The sequence below is a fragment of the Polyodon spathula genome, chromosome 14, assembly GCF_017654505.1.
Source record: "Polyodon spathula isolate WHYD16114869_AA chromosome 14, ASM1765450v1, whole genome shotgun sequence".
NCBI lineage: Eukaryota > Metazoa > Chordata > Actinopteri > Acipenseriformes > Polyodontidae > Polyodon > Polyodon spathula.
The window spans coordinates 23,149,716-23,171,896 of NC_054547.1; the positions used below are offsets into that span (position 1 = coordinate 23,149,716).

The following is a 22,181-nucleotide window of genomic DNA, read 5'->3' on the forward strand; positions in this document are numbered from 1 at the left end:
CCATTCAAGGTAGAGCCGTAGCAGTACCAAAAATAGTAGCTGCTATAGCCAAATCGTAGCCGTTGGCATCTCTGCATTATGAGTAGGAGTAATATTCAGAAAAACTGAAGATATGCACATCCTTAATATACTGTACATATGTATAGAGAGAGAGATGTGTTAAATACATGCCAGTAGCAATCCACAGCGTTCGGTTATTCAGCTAGTATCAATAATTCATGTGTCAATATTGTTAACTAAAGGACTGACATAACTATACAATTATGGTTAATATGAAATATTTTAAGTATTAATCTATGTTAAACGTAAGGGTTTTTATTAACTATTCCATGCTGCCAAGGCAATGATTCTACGTGGACATCTGCTGTCCCTCTGGTCCATCCACATTGGTGTTGTTGGAGTCTCTCCAAGTTTGACCCTTCTGATTCTGAGGCATATGGCTCAAATTGATACCAGAGACAATGCCTGTTTTCTCTCTCTATGTCAGATCCATCACATGATTTACATTCATAAGATGTGTCTGAAACTGATAAACTCTCACTTTCACTGTCACTATCAGCAGTACTAACAGATGCAAGGAACCTGCGGATATCTCCCTTAGTGACATTACAGTCTCCTTGCCCCACACATGGAAATGGAAATAGTCCCCTGTGTATTTCCGGGCATTATTTGATTAATTGTAGCACGATTAACATAATTTCTAGATTGGTGAACGGCCATTACTCTTTTCTACTAGACAAGGCCTTGTGTAGTTTCGGATACCGTGTGGAGAGCTGTTCTGGTGTTGTAAGGAGACCCCGCGGGCTCGCAGCGTCATCTATGGCGATTTAATTGGACACAGCGATCAAAAAAAACACAAAAAAAACCAGGTCATGCCTAGCGCCCCTCTCAAGCCCCGGGCTCAACTAGTGCAACTTCGCTTGCCCTTAGCAACCACGCCGACTGAATCGGCTGCACACCCCAGCATCGATCGCGGTTCTCCTGCTGTACCTAAATGCTTGGAACAGAGCCTACCCGGTCCCTATTGACTCAGCACCGACTGTTCGGCACTGACAGAGCTTTCCTCGGTGTCCAAACCTGGCACTGATTGACTCGGCACCGGGGACTACCTTCGGAGCCGTCTACAGCCCGGCACCGACCGCACTACACATCGGCACTGACCTCAGCACGATTGACTTGGCACCGACCACTTGATCTCGGCACCGAGCGCAACAGCCCCGCTTACGATGCCATGTCAGTGCAGTCAACTGGGTCCTCCACTGGTTTCCACCAGTGTGACCAGTGCACGGCGAAACTGCGCAGGCAGGATGAGCACCAGTCCTGCGCCAGATGCTTAGGGCCAGATCATGCGAACAAAGCACTGGCAGGTGAGCTGGATTGCTCTCTGTACAGGAAGTTCTCAAAAAGAACAAAGTGCAGGAGTGCAGCCCTATCCCCTCAGAGGGCCCCATGGGCGAATGAGGTCAGTCCAGTTCCCAGCAGGCAGGCAGCCCCCCCCCACCACCCCCCCCCCAGGTCAATCTCCGTGCCCAAGCTCAGCCGAACAGAGCTTTGCAGAGCTAGCGGAGACTGTAAGGGCTCAGCGTGCCTCGCCTCATTCCCCACTATCGGGGACATGGTCACGGTATTGGTGCAAGGTTCCACTTTCACCAAGGACCCAACCTGTCCGTCTAAGCCTTACAGGACAACAGATGCTATGCTGAAGAAGGAGTACCCATGGGCAGCGCTATCAGTTAGAGCAGCGAACGCCATGGCTATACTGGTGCTCTATCAAACACAGTTAGCAGAGAGGCTGCAGGAAAGATTCAAAAAGGCAGACATAGGGGAGCTCCAGGCGGTGGCAAATCCGTTAACTGACCTCACCAGCATTTGTGGCTGACGCAAGCCAAGGTCGTGGAGACCAAGAGGGTAGTGTTACTGGATGCCCCAATTACACTGGGGCAGACATTTGTGGCGACCATTGATGTGAACCTTGATAGGTCCCACAAGGCCACAGAAGTGTCCTCCAAATTCTTGCGCTTTCCGGCTTACCGTCAGCTCCCAAGGTGGCATTCACAGCCTGCTGGGGCAAAAGGGCCTGAACATCGCCCTCCACCCCAGAGCAGATAAGCAGGCAGAGGCAGAGCCGGCGGCAAGGGACCACCGCCGGCCAGGGTTAACCGGTTCTCCGGTTGGAGACTGAGGCCGGGGCATAATAAAGACCCGCCCCCTCCCAAGCCCAAGGGTGACTGCCCCTGAGGGGCCCTGGCTGTCACCAAACCCGCCCCACAACTGGACTGACCAACGGCAACAAGCCATGGCAAGGCTGCATCCAGGACTCCTGGGTGCTATCGACAATGAGACACAGATACGGTCTACAATTCCACTTAGGTCTGCCACCCTTATAGTATCAAGCGTGATACTCCTTCAACAGGACTTCACCAATCTTCAACAGAAGAAAGCTGTGTGCTTGGTAAGTCCAAGCAATACCCTCAGTGGCTTTTACTCCAGGTACTTCCTGGTGCCAAAGAGGGACGGGGGTTTCAGATCAATTCTGGACCTGAGGGTCCTCAACTTGTTCCCCAAACAGAGGAAGTTCAACATGTTGACAGCACAACGTATCCACCAGTCCGTCCAACCGGGCAACTGGTTCACATCGATCGACCTGCAAGACGGCTACTTTCATGTCCCAATCCGTCCCGCGCACAGAAAATATCTCGTACAAATTCTGAGTGCTGCCATTTGGCCTATTGCTGACACCCCGCACATTTTCAAAGTGCATGGATGCAGCACTGGCTCCACTCAGACTGTGGGGTATTCGGTTCCTGAACTATCTGGACGATTGGCTAGTTTGTATGCATTCTAAAGCACTTGCAGAGGCGCACAAAAAATAGGTCATAGATCATGTGACGAAGTTAAAGCTCTCAGTATATCAACAGAAGAGCAACTTCATACCGTCTCAGTCCACAGTATTCCAGGGGATCAAACTGAACTCTGTGAACATGCTTGCCTCACTGTTGGAAGACAGGATTTGGTCATTGGAGGCCACACTCTCCCTATTCAGGACACTCTCCTACAGGTCAAAATATATCAAAGGTTGTTGAAGCTGATGGCAGCAGCCTCGAGAATCTTTCCACTAGGGCTGCTGAGAATGCCCCCGCTTCAAGTCTAGGTAAATACACTCAAGGTGCAACTGGTCCAAGATCGGTACTGGCTGATGCGAGTGTCCAGACAATGCCGGAAGACACTGGAGTGATGGCACCATCCTGGCAATCTGCGCCTCGGATCTCCCCTCAGATCCCCTCACAGAAGGGAAGTGGTCACTACAGATGCCTCCAACCTGGACTGGGGAGCTGTCTGGAATGGGAGAGGAATAAGAGGTCAGTGGATGGGACATTAGCAGTAAGCTCATATAAAATGCCCAAGAGCTGCAAGCAGTGAACCTGGCGTTATCTTATTTTCGCCAGCAATTAGCGCACAAACATTTGCTGGTGCGGACGGACAATACCACAGTAGTAGCCTACATAAACCATCAAGGTGGCATGCACTCGCCAGGCCTTCACCACGCAGCACAGAGACTCCTGTCCTGGACGCACAGAAACTTGCGTTCCATCAGGGCAGCTCACCTCCCCGGTGTGGACAACAAGGCAGCAGACCTCCTGTCCAGAAGAGCTACAGACAGCTCGGAATGGAGACTGCACCCCCAAGTGGTGCAACAGATTTGGGGAGATTCCGTATTGCACAGGTCGACCTCTTTGCCACAGCCTAGTCCACTCATTGCCCCTATGGTTCTCCATGGAGAGAGACGAGGGTCCCCTGGGAGTAGACGCGCTAGCTCACCCCTGGCTATAGGGGTTTTTGTATGCGTTCCCTTCACTACCATTAATATCCCTGACACCAGAGAGGATCAGGGTGGAGAGAGTACAGGTTCTTCTGGTTGCACCCAGATGGCCAAGGCGCCCCTGGTTTGCTCTCCTCTCCCACATATTGTCGGGTCAACCGTGACAGCTCCCGCTGCGCAAGGAACTCCTGAGCTAAGTGGAGGGGGTTTTATGGCACCTGAACCCAGCCCAGCTCCAACTCTAGGTCTGGCTGTTGAACAGAGCCGTCTATTCAGACGAGGTTTGCCAGATGCAGTGGTAGAAACACTACAGTCTGCTAGGGCGCCGAGCACTAGAGCCCAGTACTCATACAAATGGGATGTTTTCCAAGACTTGTGCATTGCTGAAGGTCACGATCCTGTGACCTGCCCTATTGAGACAATATTAACCTTCTTGCAACACCTGTTTGACACAGGAAAATCAGTGTTCACTTTGAAGGTATGCCTAGCAGCAATATCAGTATGCCACGATAAAACTGACTCTGTGTCCCCTGGGGCACACTTCCTGGCAGTGCAATTTCTAAAAGGGGCTCGGAGGCTTTGTTCTCCCATGAAAAGTATGGTCCCCAAGTGGGATCTAGAACTGGTACTGCAGGTCCTTATTGGTCCCCCATTCGAGCCCATGGTGTCAGCAGAACTTCAGCCTCTTTCCTTGAAGGTGACGTTTTTAATAGCCATTACATCTGCCAGACAAATAAGTGAGCTTCATGCGCTGTCCATCGATGACACATGTATGGTTTTCTGGAAATGACTCGCGGGTAACATTAAAAACAAATCAAGCCTTTTTGCCAAAGTGGTATCTCCAATCCATATTAACCAACCGGTAGTTTTGGAAACATTCAGACCTCCCCCACACGAGTCAGTGGAGGACCGTAGACAGCACACGCTCTGCCCAGTTCGGGCTCTGCACTGTTACCTGGATAGGACGGTGTCCTGGAGACAGTCCAACCAGCTGTTTGTCTGCTATGGGTCCCACACTAGAGGTCAGGCCCTATTGAAGGAACGTCTAGCACACTGGGTGGCAGATGCTATACGCTTGGCGTATGAACAAATGAACTCCCCCTTACTGGGGAACATTACAGCCCATTCTACCAGGGGCCACGCAACTTCGTGGGCTTTCCTTCGTGTCGCCTCCATAGATGAGCTATGCAATGCTGCAATAGTCAGACATTTGCGCCTTTTTACCGCCTTGATGTTACAAACCGAGCGAGACCCTCTCTGGGCTCTAGCGTGTTGCAGGCAGCACGCCCTTCATGTGGGCTCTGTGGCTGTCACCGTGAGGCTGTACTGTCGGTAATCTGGAGCCACGGCAGCTTTGGTACAGCTTCCATTTCAGTAATGGCTATCATTCCATTGAAAGGGAACTTTAGGTTATTACCATAACCCTGGTTCCCTGAAAGAGAATGACAACTATTACCCTTCGAGGTCATAAACCCAGCTGACCTCTGATTTCGAAAGAAAATGGTGATATGTTAATGTGAGGACATCCCTGTTCAGCAGGAGGTTGAAGGGACTTCCTCCTCACAGCAGGGCCCTGATAGGGCAGCTTTTTATATATGCCTAGTGATTGACAGTCAGAGAGGGCTCTTTTCCATTCGGTAATGGTTGTCATTCTCTTTCAGGGAACCAGGGTTATGGTAATAACCTAACGTTCTGTTTGGTTTAACTTGCATCTCACCCAGTAAATATAGGCCTATTTGTATTATTTAAAATATAATCATCTTTCTTGCTAATAAAACTAATATATAATGACAAATCTGTAACATTTAGTCTACATATCAATTGTTGCCTATTTACTTTAATCGTAGCCTCTATTTTCATAAAGATTCCTATGTCTATGATCACGTGACATTCTCATAGGATGCAGTTACTCATGCTACACCAGTCACCAATCGACTAAGCCTTGCCCACAGCTTACATAGAACAAGAACCACCTTTATAGCACTTACAGTTTGTTTTATTCATTAAAGTATACCTGGAATAAGACAAAACCCACTGGACCGAGCATTTAAAGGGGTCCTAAACCCGGCACCAATCGACTCTTCCTCGCCCCACAGCGTACATAGAAACAAGGTAAACTTGCAAGACTGACGCAAGGCAGCCCGAGTTCTCTTTGCATGTGGTGCTGAAAGAACAGCTCTCCCAAATCAAGTATGATCAAGTAGTGGGGTCTATTTCATTTTCTTTACTTTTAAAACGATTTTTTTCCTATGGAAGCATCCTAGTGCCAATGAAAAAAAAAAAGTAAAATCTCCTAATTAGAAATTGCAGCTAGTTCAAAATACTGCTGCCAGGATCCTTACCAGATGTAAAAAACATGCTCACATCACCCCCCGTCTTGCTCAGCTGCACTGGCTACCTGTAAAGTTCAGGATTATGTTCAAAACTCTCCTGCTCACCTACAATGCCCTTCATCACATAGGTCCAGAGTACCTCCTCAACCTGCTGACTCGCTATGTCCCTGGCCGCAAACTGAGGTCCTCCGACTCTGGCTTACTTGTTATCCCCAAGCAAAAGCGCACCACACTTGGACAACACTCATTTAGCTTCATGGCTCCAACTCTCTCTGCCAGCTTTGGTAGGTGATGCTCCGACCATAGCTCGTTTTAAATCAACTCTCAAAACCCACCTGTTCACTTTTGCTTTCCATGCTCCTTAAGCCTGATATCTGTTAATAGATGCTACTACTATTTCACGTGTTGTTACTATCATGTATTGTGTACTTTCCACTCTTATGCCCTTTCCACTGAACTTGGTGTACTATGTATTATGCTACTATCATGTATATCATGTATTATGCATTTCTCTATTTTAAGTATTATGGATTTTCTTGTATTTATTGCATCTTGTCCACTATGAAAGGCGCTATATAAAATAAAGATTGATTGATTGATTTAAACTTAACTGTGATTATTAGTCTTGCTGATATTGAATGATCTCTCATTCAAACAACGCAACTCTACTCAAAAATCTGTATTGTATTACTGTATTGTGGCGGTGCGCTTTTGCGCTTAAAGGCAACAAAGGTAATTCACCCTCTATTTGTATTATACTGTTTCTATTAAAAAATGTTCTTCTCCCGGGTGGGTGTGGGCAGTTGACCAGCCAGAGCAGATGTTAAAATGACATACAATTCGATGCTAATTCGGCATCTGCCCACCGCAGCTGTGCACTTTGCGAACTGCCTGGGCATTTCGGCAACTGCCCGAATTTGGCATCAGTCCATAACATATATACTGCAGCCTGTCTCACACACATTACAGGAACTGAAGAGCAGCTCTTGAACTCTGGAACCTGAACCTTTACACAGATTATGTAAAAAACTGAACACATACTTCTTACATCATAAAACATAAGGGTACAGTAAAATGATTACTTTTTTTTTTAAAGCTGCTTAAGAGTACATCATTCAAGCTTCTTAAATTATAAAGGAAAATGCTATTATTATGAAAGAGAAAGACTTCATTTGTGGTTGGCTATACTTCAAGATCCATAACTCTTTTTTGATTGTTCTGGGTTTTAACAAATGAAAGGACAGCCATAATATCCCCTTGAGTTCCAGTAGCTGCTGCAATAGATTCTGAAGTGAATTCAAATAACTAAGGGGAAAGCTGACTTAGCCTATGTGTTAATACTGTTGATGTAGGGCCAGTCAGCCACTATATACAGTATTGATCCATTTTTTAAAAAGGGTCACCAAAGCCGAATCTCTGAAGTGTAAAGTAGACATTTCCACTCCACTTGATTGAAAGTTAAGGGGATGTTGAATGTCTATGGAGTAAGACAAAGACTCATCTGAGCCCAACTGGAATCAATATAAACCCTTTAAAGTAACTGTAGGTAACAAAACAATTCCATGAATCTTTGTTCTGTACATCCATTAACTATATGTGTCTCAAATGTGCAGTTCTGAAAAAAGCATCTTATAAGAAACATTTTCATTTAAAAACATGGTATCTGCTACCTCACTGGGTAAAGAAAGTGCTCCGTTTCTATGCCTTATTATCAGGATGTATGTTACAATTCTGGGTCATTTCAGGTCATCAGTTTCTTCTGGGTCATGTTATTGGGTGAAAGCATGTCAGTCAGTAGGAGAAGCAGCTGGTTGGTTATAATGACAGCAAATAAACTATTGATAAAAGTTCACCCGCCAACACAATCTGAAATCATGGTTTGCAATAAATGACTGAAAATTCTTAATTTCTATTATATTTTTGCAAAAGTAAAGAATTTAGTGAGTTTGTATTTTGTATTATTATTTTGAAAACTTCAATCAAAAGTGCTTCTTTTGTATATTTTGATACATCTCATAACTAAAACATGATTTTGTCTAAAACAAACCAGTCATTATAATGTTTCTAGCCAACTATAAATTGTTGATTAAATTAATTTAACCAGGAAGTCTATCAAAACAAACGCAAATATTAGAGTGCTTTAGGATGATCAAAGTTGTTTTTTTGTTTTTTTTCAATTCACAGCAGTTTTTATCAAACATGATATTTCTTTACAGTTATGGTGTAGCTAACATCAGGTTAATGTGTTATGTAACTGATCTCTTCTGAAAATAAGTTTTTTCTGCCTGAAAATAAACTAAAATAGAAAAATCTAATATTTCAGAACAATTGGCAACTACTGCTTGAGACAGACTCATGGCAGGCAGGATGTGTTCAGATCAGGACTGAGGTGGTTAAACCTGTAATGTGAAAAGTTATAATGTTCTTTGTATTTCAGAAGCACTCAATTCACAGCGAAAGGGATCGTTGAGGTTTACTGGTAAATCGTGCACAGTACAGTACAGTTCAGTGCCCAACAAACCAAATTAGCACCTTTCGAAATAAAATAATTTAAAGCATGCCAGTAGAAATTTTTAAAGTGGAACTTGCTATGGGCATAAAATATCTCCTAGAAACTATAAGTACTTCTGATACACCAGGGTAACCTCTGCATCCCCAAGTAGATGTTATGAAAAACAGGTTTGCTCTTAGACTTTGTGACTACACCTCTCCTTACGCCGATCGTGTGATGAGAGGCCCAAGTGAATTTAGATATTGGATTGTTGCTTTTTTTTTTTTCGCTTGCTTGCCCCAGTTGCTTAGAAAGCAAACAGCTAGGAACATACTGCAGTCCAGGATCTATCTAGTATTCCAAATGGCACCGTTTAGACAATAGCACAGCAAATCAACAAAATGGGAAGGTTTTAAAATAATATTTGATGGACTAAATAAAGCTTAATAGTTATTAAAACATGTTTCATACAGATACTGTAGGTTTTACAACTCAATCATTTGAGGTAGGACACACTTTCTAGCTCTGCTAAGCTAAAACTGTAACAAATAACTGCAATTTTCTTCACCTTTTTATTGAAATACAATTACCAACAGGATAAGTCCAGATAATTCCTAAGTGAATCTTACTAAAGAGTTGTGAGCTATTTCCTTAAGCACATATGTAATTAATTAGTCTAAATTTATTTAAAGCCAAATTTAATGTGTGGTTCATTTGATGGTACATATAATGGCTGCTGGCTACAAAGGGGGGGGGGGGGGGGCAGGAGACCAGCTCCTCCCACAGCAGTTTCGTTGCAGGAGATAGTGTGGCCGGAGCCCCAGAAGAGGGAGCTGCCGGCTACAAAGAAGGGGGGTGGGGGGCGAGTGAGGAGACCACCTCCACCACCAACCCTGTGCCATAGCCCGATGCCTGGGGGTTGGATCCCTCGGCCTGGGCTCCCAAAAACCCGGGCTCCATGTCTGGACCTCTGGTCGCTGGGCCTGACTTCCAGGTCGTCGCACCACCAGGCACAGGAGGTTGCCTGGTCTCCTGCTACAATCCCCCTGGTTGCCCGGATGTAGCTGCACAGTCACCTGGGCTCACACCTCTGCCTGGGGCTGCAGCCGACCGGTCGCCTGCCTGCGCTCCCGACGCCCCATTGAAGGCGCCCGAGTCCCCTGTCACCAGGTCTCGGTCCTGCCAAGAGGGCGTCGGGCTATGAATTGACCCTCCTTCAACAAGGGGAGAAAGAGGACCTCCCACCTTGGCCGCCCACATGGACCGCTTGCTTCCCTCTGCCGGGACTTTGGGACTAAGGGGGGAGGAGGACCATTGGGGCCAGTGATGTGATGAAATGCCCATCTGGCCCCTATAGTGTGTGATTTGTATTATTGTTTGTTTGTTTTTGTTAACCCCCTCCCTGCCAAATACATGTGAATGAGTCTGCAGGGTGGATCTCTGAGTAAATGAGTTTGTGTGAGGAATGTGTAGAATGTGCCTGGACTAATGAGGTGTTAATTAATCAATTAGTCCAGGCACCTATATAAAAGGAGAGTGGTTGGGAGTGTTAGTTGGTGAGTGTTTGTTAGAGTGAGCGGACCTGTTTGGTAGTGGTGAGTGTGAGTGTGAGTGAGAGTGAGAGTGTGAGTGCGAGTGAGAGAGTGAGAGTGAGAGTGTGAGTGAGAGAGTGAGAGTGAGGGAGAGTGAGAGTGTGAGTGTGAGTGAGAGTGTGAGTGAGTGAGAGTGTGGGCGTGAGTGAGAATGTGAGTGAAAGAGTGAGAGTGAGAGAGAGTGAGAGTGAGAGTGAGAGAGTAAGAGTGGGAGAGTGAGAGTGTGAGTGAGAATGAGAGAGTGAGTGAGAATGAGAGTGAGAGTGAGAGTGTGTTTACAGTGTTTTGTTAGTTGTTTATTAGTTATTGTTTAGATTGCTTTGTGTGTCTTTTTATTTGGCCATCGTGCCCTTTTGTTTTGTTTGGTAATTATTATTTAATTAAAAGTATTTCATTTGCTGCATTTTCCATCTGACTCTCCTCACTTTGGCTATATTGTCACAGCCACAGGTTCAGTTTTAATTAAACAGTTTTTGTGCCATCTGACTTAATTGCCCCTAAACATCTTTTAATTTGATGGCAATGTGCTGTTAAGCTAACCCTGAACCTCAATCAGCACTAATTGACACACTGGCAATGCAGAATCTAACTTTCACAAAGGAATTAGATTGGCATTGGTAATGACTTACTACTGAACTCACTCAGTTGAGTGCAGTTCATGATATAATTCCATGAATCATACCGGTCCTGCACTCCATTCACTGTGTTGGTCTTGCATGTGTAGTTTTGTAAGTAGCCCATGTTTTAACAAACATTTATTCAAAAAACGATATCTGGTACCATATTAGTTTAAAGAAAGCTTTCACTCATGCCTTACATCAAGTCATCTAGCACTTCCTATGTCATTCACCTCAACATTGTATTCAAAGCATGTCACTAGCTGCAAGAATTACCTGCTTTAACACTGTCAATTGACAGTCAGGTTTGGGTAAATAAAAGGAATTAAAGGCAGCAAAGCATTGTGATTTCTCTAGTAATAAAAGCAGTCATCGATGTGGAAGCACCTGCCAACAGAGCATTGATCAGCCCACAATCCGTCCGATTGAGTAGTGTAACAGTGAGATGCAGCCCATGACCAGGGATTACATTTCTGTAACAAATTGGTTTGTCACATGAGTGGCAGCCCTTTTACAAAGAAGTGTGTGCTACATATTGAAAGTGATTCTTTTATAATCCTTTCTAATAAGTTACAGTAAGTAGCACACCCAACAGTCACAATTGTTCCTGCATATTAATAATGAACCACATTACATTTTTAAAAATATCTCACCATTCATTTCACAATTGGAACATGCTGCACTTGCTGACTTGCTTGGTTTCACATTAACATTACTGCAACATCCCCAAGTGATCTCTTCCCTCTGCGTGTGTCACAAATCGCTGGGAGTCATGTCTAAAACAAGGTGTCGTCGTCCCCCCCCCGTCCCCCCACCCAAAAAAAAGCGTGAGGTCAATTTCCACTTAATCTCCTTTAATAAGCACTCACAGTTCTCCTAGGCCTCACAATCTGGCAGGGTCTAGACAAAGCTGTCCAAAAGAGGGATGGGATGAATATAGAGAAAGACAGAGCAAGCGGGAGAGAAGCAGTGATGAGTGATGACAGTATTTCTTCAGAAATCGTCTCTAATGCAGCTGAACAAGCTTTCAAAATTACAGAATATGTGTGTTGTTTTTAAATTATTTGTTCTATCTATGTCACACAATTGATTCCCTCAACTCTCACTAGATGGCATCATTAAGCATCATAGCTCTCTCTAGTGGTGGGACAGTGTACATTTTTCCACAATACAGTCAAACCTGCTTAATATCACTCATGTTAATATCACCCTCCACAATGAAACAATGAAATGTATGGGCCACAAGCTCCTCATAATATCACTTGGTTACTATCAAACTGTTAGTGTAGGAACAATACAATTGTATTGAGTCATTTCTTGTTAATGTTAACACTTTTTATTAGGGTCGAACGTTTCACTCACATTTAAACTGTGAAAGGTGACCGCTGACTGTGTGAGAGCCATTATATGTACCCCATTAATATCTGAAGTCATGTACATAAAGGGGCAGTTAAACTAAAATTATGCTTTCTGTCTGTGTTTGGTTAAAAGTTTACCAATATGGATGTTGTTGTGTTAGACAGTACAAACTTGATTCTTGTTGTGTTTGAAGTAATTCAGCAAAACAGTTACCAAAAATCCATCAAAAAATAGGCCCATTCAACTGTTTTAAGCTTTTCATCAAATCATTCTACCCAGTTTATTTTAGTATTATGACATATTCTAGGATTGCGTGCTTTTCTAGTCATGGATGAGCGTTGTGGGACTCACCAGCCTGGTTGGTGGTGATGTTGACAGAGACATGCTGGGGCGGGTAGGGGCTCTTGTTTGAGACTCCATTGACGGCCTGGATCTCGAAGGTGTAAAGGGTGTGCGCCCAGAGGCTGCTGATGTAGATGCGTGTCTCGGTGAGGCCCAGCTGGCGTGGCACAAACTCCACATTCTCGTCGCAGCGGGTGCACGTCTTGCGGTCCGAGCTACATTTTTTGCAGATGATGTTGTACATGACATCATCACGGCCACCTGCCTCACGTGGGGGGTGCCAATCCAGGATGATGGAGGTCTCATTCACGATGGAAATCACGTTCCGAGGGCCTGAAGGAACACCTAAGAGTGAGAGAGAGAGAGAGTGAGAGAGAGAGAGAGAGAGAGAGAGAGAGAGAGAGAGAGAGAGAGAGAGAGAGAGAGAGGTTGTCTCTATTTATTTGATTTGATTTTTTTAGGAATGTGTGCATTTAAGAAACACTCCCAGGAAAAGGATGTAATTTGAAGCAATTTGGAATCAGTCCTGCTTGTTTCTATCAGCAGAGAGACCGAGAAAGATAAAAATTGGTTTCAATTGGGAGTCTAATGCAAAGTGAACTATATAAAAACATGATACTTGAAGAAAATCTATGACTTTTGAGCTGTAGACTGCACATGAAACCAATGGTAGGCAGCACCAAGTACTTGAAACCTGGTCAGGCAAAGTGAACATCGCTTCAATGGGAAAAGAGGCATGATTTTGAAATTTGAAGATGTCCTCTTTGGGTTAACAGAGGGTTTAATCTGTCATCTTGCACTGTTCAAACAGACACTTCCACCCAAAAAGCATGCTGAATTCTCCATGGACTGTTTCTTCAGATCTTAAGTCAAACTGACTGTAACAGGGAGAGATCTGTACTGACTCTGCTGGCGTGTTCACGGGCTGCAGGAAGAGGGCGGCAGTCGCCCAACAACCGCCTGTGAGTCATGGCAGTGACACAGGGAGGTGGGAAAGTAGGTATGTGGACTTTCCCCCTCTCTGAATGGCTGGGAGGCGGGTCTTGGGTGATTGTTGGTCCTATAAAATAACGCTCTGCTGTTTCCTCAGGTCTGCCCACTTAGACGCATCAAGAGTGCGGAAGCTTTGATTCAGGACCGGGAATCAGCCGGGAGAAAGAAAGATTCACAGCGAGACAGAGAGAGCGGGGAACCCTTGGGCAGACCCCGGCGTATTGTAAAAGAGCAGGCTAGATAGCCGACAGAATAGGACGGTGATCCGGGTCGTGCGGGTAGCCGAGACCGGGATAACGCTGCCGAGTGCAGCACATTTTATTTGTAGTTTTATTACTGTTTTATTTTCCCTTGTTCTTTTCGCCTTCTGTTTTCATTATTACTTCTTTGAGCACCTGCGAGTGCACTTGCTGTTCGTGTACCAGCTGTGGTATTTCCGTGGTGCTGTCTATCATCGTTGATAGGCAGCCCCTGGTCAACAGTGCCCTCTGCCGGAGAAAAATAAGAACCGGTCCAAAATAAAACTGGGCACCTGTGTGGTGTTTCCAAGTACACCTGTCTGTCTCCTGGTCAGTGAATTACCCACACCCCTTCCACACTGACATAGAAGCAAAGAGTTTAAACACAATGCTACAGTGTGGCAGGGCAGGGCCCTGTCTGTAAATATTGTTGTGTGGTGATTTGGTGGTGGTTGGCAGGGATGGGGTTAATTTCCTGAGTGTTTTTATGTTGCTAAATTTGTTTTCAGTGAAGTGAAGTTCAGTGAAGGCTCTGCTTGTTTTGACCTTTTATTTTTGGCTTTGTGAGCAGTGTTTTGTTTGACTTTTTGATTCATTTTTGTTGATTAAAACAGTGCAGCAGTGCTTTAACTGCACTTTTACTGTCTCCGAGTCTACTGTCTCCGAGGTGTTCACGTGTGTCAGCAATGCACTAGCAAAAGTCACAAGGCAGTGACGACAGCTCCCTAGCAACAAGCTTCCTATGTTGTTGTTGGGGAATGGATTCTTCAATGCAGTGGGTTTGTGCATTTGCGAAAGGAGAAAAAGACTCATGAAATTAATTGGAGACTGACGTTGATGAGAAGCAATTACCCTCTGCTGTACAAATAAAAACGGTGTGATTATTTTTATACAAAAAAATGAGAAAAAGCAGGTTGAGTAGAGGATTTATACTGGACCCTGACGCCCCTGATAAAATGAGGTACTGGTTGTACAGTACTTGTTAGCCTATTTGTTTTTCTATGGGTCTCTCGCTATATCGTGGCCCTCAATATACAGCAGATTTATTTTGGACCCAGACATCCACGACATATAGAGTGGGTGGTGTAGTTTACATATGTAGAAAAAAATGTTTACATTTAAAAAAGAAATAAACCCATACCTCCAGCAGAGATTAATTTCTTTTTAGATCACTAGACCATTTCACCATTTCTGTTTTATTTTATCTAAACTTGACTTTTGTAACTAAAGAAACATAAGTAGAATGGCATTCAGAGAGCTGGGATACTTGTGGCAATACCCTAGTTTGTTTCAGTATGGAGAGTGCGGCACTACTGTATTTCTCCCACATTTAGCCATATTTAAATAAGGTGTATTTAAACAAAATGTAAAAAAAAACGACAAGAAATATTGAAAATAAGTGATTCATAAAGGAATTTGTTCTTGAAGAAAAGAGAAAGAAACTAGTTCAAGAACCATGAGTCTAGAGCTGTGGGCCATTTTCTAAGCAAGACGTGTCAAATCCTTGACCCTCTAGTTTATATTGCATCAGCTGAACCAACGGTGGTGCTTGATGCGCACTTTGTATGGTGTTCCCTACCAACACAACAACTGTCAAAATCCTCAACTCTCTGCTTCAGTCTGCAGAAACCCCAGAGAGATGTGATATTTAGAATATGTATTTCTTCTGTCTTAATTATCTTGCAGCTTCTGTTCCTTGCAGTCTCTTTGATCCACAGCCAGTGCTTGGATATTAATGTGCTTCCTTCAATGCACTGGCTCCATCCCCCCTTCTCTCTCTCACATACACACACACACACACGCCCACTCGCACTGTTCAACTCCCGACTTAATGATTCTTCTCAAACATTGGGGTCAGATCTTAACACCACAACGCTAAAATTGTAGTGGACCTCTTAAATATGTTAATTACCGTTGATGGAAAACCCCAGATGGATTAATAGAGTAAAAAAATATTTTTAGATCTTGTGTAACATATAGTGGTGTGTGATGAATGGCCATTACGGATTATGTCCCTTGTCGGTGAGATAAAATGAGGCTAAAATCTTGAATGCAGAGGAGCTTTGTGGCATAGTGGTTAAGATGCTTGCTGCAGTGTGTGTGGTCGCTGGTTCCAGCCCATTCTCCTCCCTTTTTTTCACTAGCACTTTAGATAAAGAAACTTGAAGTTTCATCTATGTTCATTATTTCGAGCTGCCTCTTACTCAGTGGCTTGCAATTAGAATAGATAAGCAACCCCCTGACCTCAGTGATGATCGACTAAGATTCCTAACAGGATTTGCCAACAATGCAATAAGAATATGTTTTCTTTCTAAGCAAAGCAAGCTTGTAAATACTGTGCAATATAAATGCTTTCCTCTGTGGCCATACAGTTGTAATAGTGAATAAAAACAGCAGCACTAGGACAGCACTCGTAGGCCAACAAGGTAGCATTTTGAGTGGAGAGCCAAGGATAGGAAGGAAACACTGGATACATAAGTATAGTCTTAAATAGGTGCACACTGTGCATATTAATGAATGGGGTTAGCAGAATTCCCACCACGGTTCAGCAGGTTTGTGTATTTAATGAAAGGGGAGGACAAAGGCAGACACTATGTCTGCAGTTGACTTAACAGTCAATCACAATTCTGACCTAGAAATCCCCTGCCTGCCAGTCAGAAAGAACATAAGAAAATTTACCAAGAGTAGCTGGTTCACCTTGAAACGATGTCCAGTTGGGTCTTAATGGTTTAATATGGCAACCCAGTCCATACCCTCACCACTCTGTGTAAAGAAGTGTCTCCTACCTTCTGTTCTACGTCTTCACTTAATTTCCAACTGTGTCCTCTGGTCCTGGATTCTGTCCTGTGTTGGCATGGGTTATTGGCTAGGGTTAACTATGTCAACACCTTTCAAGATTTTAAAGACTTCCATCAAGTTTTCCCTAAATTTCATTTTTTAGGTTAAATAACTTCAGTTCCCTCAGACCATTTCTAAAGCTTGTTCCTTTAAGCCCTGGGATTAGCTCTCTTTGTCAGACTCTCTCAGAGGCTGCAATGTCCTTTTGGTAATGTGAAGTACTGGACTTCTCTCAAGACTGTTGTATACCATGTGATGTTTGTTGTATGATGTGGATTACACTAATGTCCACTGGGGCTAAGCTGAGACCATCTCGCTTCCAGGATTTGTTCAATTTAAAAAGATCACCTGTGTGAAAGCTATCAACAAGATTAAACAGTAAAAGGAACAGCTTTGATGGAACTTGGTATGGACATTCCTTGGCGGTATAAGAATATAGCTCATGATGAGCTTTTTTTAAAAGTTGCTCGGTTTGTTAGACTAACAATTTTATTGAAAGTACTTTATTCAATCTCAGATATTTTTTACAACAATGGATTCTAAATACAGTACTACGAACCACACATATAAAGAACCCTGTCTTGCTGACAATTTCATATGAAATTATCATGAATCTCTTTTTATGCCATCATAGTGCATATGGAAATTCCCAACTTCACTTTCTGAGTTCACTGCTAGTTTTTTAAATGCTTCCTTTTTTTTTTACCAATTATGGCCTTTAATGTATTTATTTTTTCAATACTTTTATCCAGAATACTGCTGATAAAAAAGAAATACAAACTAAAGTCCATGTGCTTGTGATGGAGCTACTAAGTATTTGATTAGCTACTGTCAAGAGTTTGGTGTTTAATTGGTACCCGCTGTAGGAAAGCTCATGTGCCGTCCCAGCAAAAATAGGCCAGCAGAAGAGACTCGAATTTAGTACAATCACTGTGAGTTTTGACACACTTGTCAGGTCTCAGAGGAGACATAGAATTATAGAGAGAAGGGGCAGGCAGCTCAACACTTGTCAGGAGCTCAGAGGAGACAATAGAGATTATAGAGAGAGATGGGGGGTTGTTTTTTGATTATGCTAGCTTCCACTCGTCCTGGAGGAGTTTTTGGTAGGAAAATGTATACTTCCCATGCTAGCTGAAATGTATGGACTATTCCTGCAGAATTCCGCCAGCAAAGGCCCATTATAAATTTGAAGTCAATTTTTGAACCTTAAAAAAAACATATTTATATGATAATTAATATGAATATATATATGGATATATAATATATATATATATATATATATATTTATATAATATATATATGGTGAATTATGAATGGAATGGAATATAATACCAGAGAAATTAATTGGGACCTCCACTTGATTAGCTCTTAGCCATTTTCATTTGTTTAATTTATTGAATGGATTTATGGGTATCCAAATAGGCTTGGTTTAATGTTTGTACTCAACGTGTTTAGTGGATTGTTGACTATTGTGACAGATATGTGTACAATGCCCCTGAACAACCAGCATCCAAATCTATTTATTTTAAAACACAATTTAATTTTTACAGTAATTCACGCCAATATTAGTTTTCTGCAAATACAATATTTCATAACCTTATTTTTCTGCAAATACGCAATAACAGATACCGGGCTGTTGTAATCTAATACTGGTGCAGAAGGGACTAACAGAATATATGGGGTGGAGTTCACAGTATTGCTCCTGCTTATGAATCATTGATGCTCTAATAAGGCATAGCATATCTAATTGCACAAGGCAGGTGTAATTACTTGTGGCTCTTTCAGTCCATTCAAATCCACTTTGTTCCAACAAAGTCCATAATTACTAAATTCAACACCTAAGTTCAATGTAACAATGCAGACGTGGCTGGACCAAGGCTCTGGGCTGCTCAACTCAATAACTGGAACTAGAACCTGGACTGGAATGGATTCAAAGAGCCATAGAAGAGTACCATTGGTGTAATTAGGACAGTTTTATACAGCAGTCTCCAGCTAAGAGAACACCCCTAGGGAAGCAAATGAAGTGTTCTTATAGCTGCAGTGTTCGCTAAGACGAAGTTAGCCACCAGACACAATATTAAATCAATAAATAAATAAATAAACATGTATTATTTGGCATGAACTGCATTTAGCATGTGCATAAACTGAAATTAACTGAATAAGTAAAAGAAAAGCAACAGGCAAGTGTATGCTAATAAACTATAATAATGAAGTAACTGTCAAACTAAATTAACACAGCACCCCTAAACACGTTAAAAATGCAACAGCAATATACAAGACGTGCACATTATTTAACAGAATGGTGAAGCAACTTACTAGAACGGGAAACACCAAATTGCTCGGCAACTTGTGTCTGAGTCAAGTTTTTTTTCAGGAGCTCGAACAATTTTTAACTTTTTGTAGCAAGAGAAACAGCTGAGGATTTTGCTGTTTGTTTACATGCCATTTTGTAGCCACGTGGTGGATTCATGGAAATCAGAACACAAAACAATTCAATGATATGACAACGGTTCTGGAAAGAGTTAATAAACCAATCAGTGTGCCTCAAGACACTCACGTGATGACAAATCACATTAGAAAAGACTGAATAAACAATTTTAATGTAAGTTAGGTTACAAAACAGTATATCCATTGTGAACGAATTGTATTGGTGCCAAGAAGGTGTTCTTAAGCGAAGTTTCTGTTCCTTTAGTCAGAGCATTTACAGTCAGAAAAATCAGTTTTACCACAAGGGTATTCCCTCATGTGAAGTGTTCTATTAGGAGGTGTTCCTATATGCTGAGACTACTGTAGTACCCATTTCCTCACATTTAACTTCAAGTCCCATTATATCATTGTTAAAACTTCAGTGAAGGGGTAATTTTTCTGCACAAGAAATTCCATCGAAATGTTGAGCTGCCCAGTCCACTACAGAGAATGCTCAAACATTGATGCATGCGTTAAGCAGAGTTTTCCTAAATCCAACCCACCGAAATGTGGAAGGAACCCAAATATACAGATAAAGTGTTGGAAATCCTAATGCAGATTCGATTTCCGGCTTATCCCTCATTCAAAATAAAAAACACAGTTCAAATTCAGTTCAATTGGCATTTAAAGCTCTGTAGTTTTTGAGGTCACAAGATGTGACCTTACGGATGCATGACAATATGACGGCTGTGGTGATGACTTTTCTGTAGCGAGCGATCGATTCCCCTCCTGCCAGCTAAGGAGGAAGGATTATGAGAGAAAATACATGGCTTAATATTTGTTTGCAAATACATTACAGAGAAATTGCCTTCTTATTCAGCTAATCTTAAAAAGCCAAACCTGGAAAATCCAAGGACACAGAAAACAACAAATATCCAACATCAGCAAAAGAAGCTTTTCATACTGTCAAGCTCTGGACAGGTTTTGCTTTAAATAGTAATTATACAGAAACATGATGCATTATTTTGTGTAAATTTGAAGATTGGATTGCAGACTGAAGTTTGATATTGAGAAAAGATGAGATTCGGTTTGCAGACTGATTTCATGGTGCAGATAAAAATGTGGCAGTTTCACTTCTGACGTCATCCTTATTGCAAGTCTTTTTTTCGCTGCACCACTTATTCCCTTTTGTTTTTGATAGATGTTCATAATGTCAAAGACAGTAACGTATGTGCTGTGCTTGTAGGTATTCTTGTTTTGTTATTTATCAGTGAATAATTAATTGTGGACCCCCACTGAACACCTGTTGTAAATAAACCAAACAAAAAACAAACGTAATAGCTGTTTCTGTTGCCCAGCGGTGTGCATGTATTCAGAAAAGCTATGATGATGCATACAATATTAGGGTTATTATAATAACACCAGGATATGACTTCTCTTCTACAATCCTTTATTTTCGTCAGTCAATTGCTTTTTTGTGCGTTACACACACACACACACACATATATATATATATATATATATATAATATATAAGATATCTATATTCATATATATATATATTATATATTATATATACTTATAATCCACGAAAGACCCAATGGAAGATTAAAAATTGAAAATAATAAAATAAATTAAATTAGAATTCAAACAACGTATTATTTTATATCTGCAATGTCCCACAATTCTTTTCAGTTTTACACTAATATAGACACCATTAGTGTTTGTTTACAGTAGGACCACCAGTGTTGTGCCCTTGTCAAGGCCATCTTGTCAGGTCTGTTTACATTCTTCAAACCTGCCTTCCACAATGCCACTTCTGGAGTCAAATAGTCAAATAAGTATATTTTCACTTTTACAAGTTACAGGAAATACAAACTAAAAACACTTTTTTTTCTTCTTCTTCTTCTTCTTCTTCTTCTTCTTCTTCTTACTGATGTTTGTTATCCTGAACAAATTTGAAAGGCACACCTAGAGAGCTTATATTTTTAACAGGGGCTTACCAGCTACCAATGATTGATATTAATTCATATTACAGGGCTTGCATAACAGTGCAAGCACATGGTAATAACCAGGTGACTATCAATTATTCTTTTACATAGTTCTGAGTTAGTACTTACATGGAAATAGTCTGTGCATTGGTGTTACCATGTAATTACATTATGTAACAATATTGTTTATAAGGCCATTCCATGTAATTATAGAACAGTTAAAATGTGAGACTAGGAACCATTGGGAATTATCAAGTTATTAAAAAGTAATAACATTTATATTGATGTCTAGTAATCTAAAATGTCTTAAGAGTTCTTATTTTTCAAACTGTATTAAGCACCTTTCAAACAAAAGCCTAGCAATACAATGTATACAGGAGACAGTGGTGATAATTTGGTGGTTGTGGTGATGTATGGCATACTTGATGTTTTTTAAACAGTATGAACACAGACTTTTAAATGTAAATACGCACCAGAGAAAACAAGACTATGGAACAGGACCTTGGGCAGTTTCTGTAGCTCAAGTGTGTCTGGAAGCATTGCAGAAGGGGAGCTGTACTACCTTCCACTCAGTCAAAGCGACTGGAAGCGACAGCGAGTGGGAGAAGTACAGGCGTGGAAAAGTACAGAGCAGTTTCGAAGCAGAAAGTAGAAATTGCATCTTGAATTGCTTTAATCAGAAAACAGATGACATTGGGGAAACATAGCAGCAGCATAAAGTCAGACAGACGCATGTGTTTTTCTGATAACAAACAAGCTGAAACTCGGAGCAGCTGATTCAAATTCAGCGCCGTTTTGAGACACGGGCGAGGGGAGGAGCCAACAGCACAGCAGAACAACGCAGTTAAACGAGGCAGTCTTCCCAGCGACAGCGAGTGGAAGCGACAGCGAGTGGGAGAAGTACAGGCGTGGAAAAGTACAGAGCAGTTTCGAAGCAGAAAGTAGAAATTGCATCTTGAATTGCTTTAATCAGAAAACAGAGGACATTGGGGAAACACAGCAGCAGCTCAAAGTCAAACAGCCGCGTGTGTTTTTCTGATAACAAACAAGCTGAAACTCGGAGCAGCTGATTCAAATTCAGCGCCGTTTTGAGACACGGGCGAGGGGAGGAGCCAACAGCACAGCAGAACAACGCAGTTAAACGAGGCAGTCTTCCCAGCG

General features: G+C 42.4%; 1 protein-coding gene across 3 annotated transcripts in view; it reads right to left on the reverse strand.

The window, feature by feature from the left end:
* Positions 1-22,181, reverse strand: part of LOC121326830 (ephrin type-B receptor 1) — a 382,350-nt gene that overhangs the window by 171,651 nt on the left and 188,518 nt on the right. For all 3 annotated transcript variants that reach the window (XM_041270396.1, XM_041270397.1, XM_041270398.1), the window contains exon 5: positions 12,564-12,899. In XM_041270396.1, the coding sequence (XP_041126330.1) occupies positions 12,564-12,899 (336 nt within the window). The remainder of the gene's footprint in view (positions 1-12,563; positions 12,900-22,181) is intronic.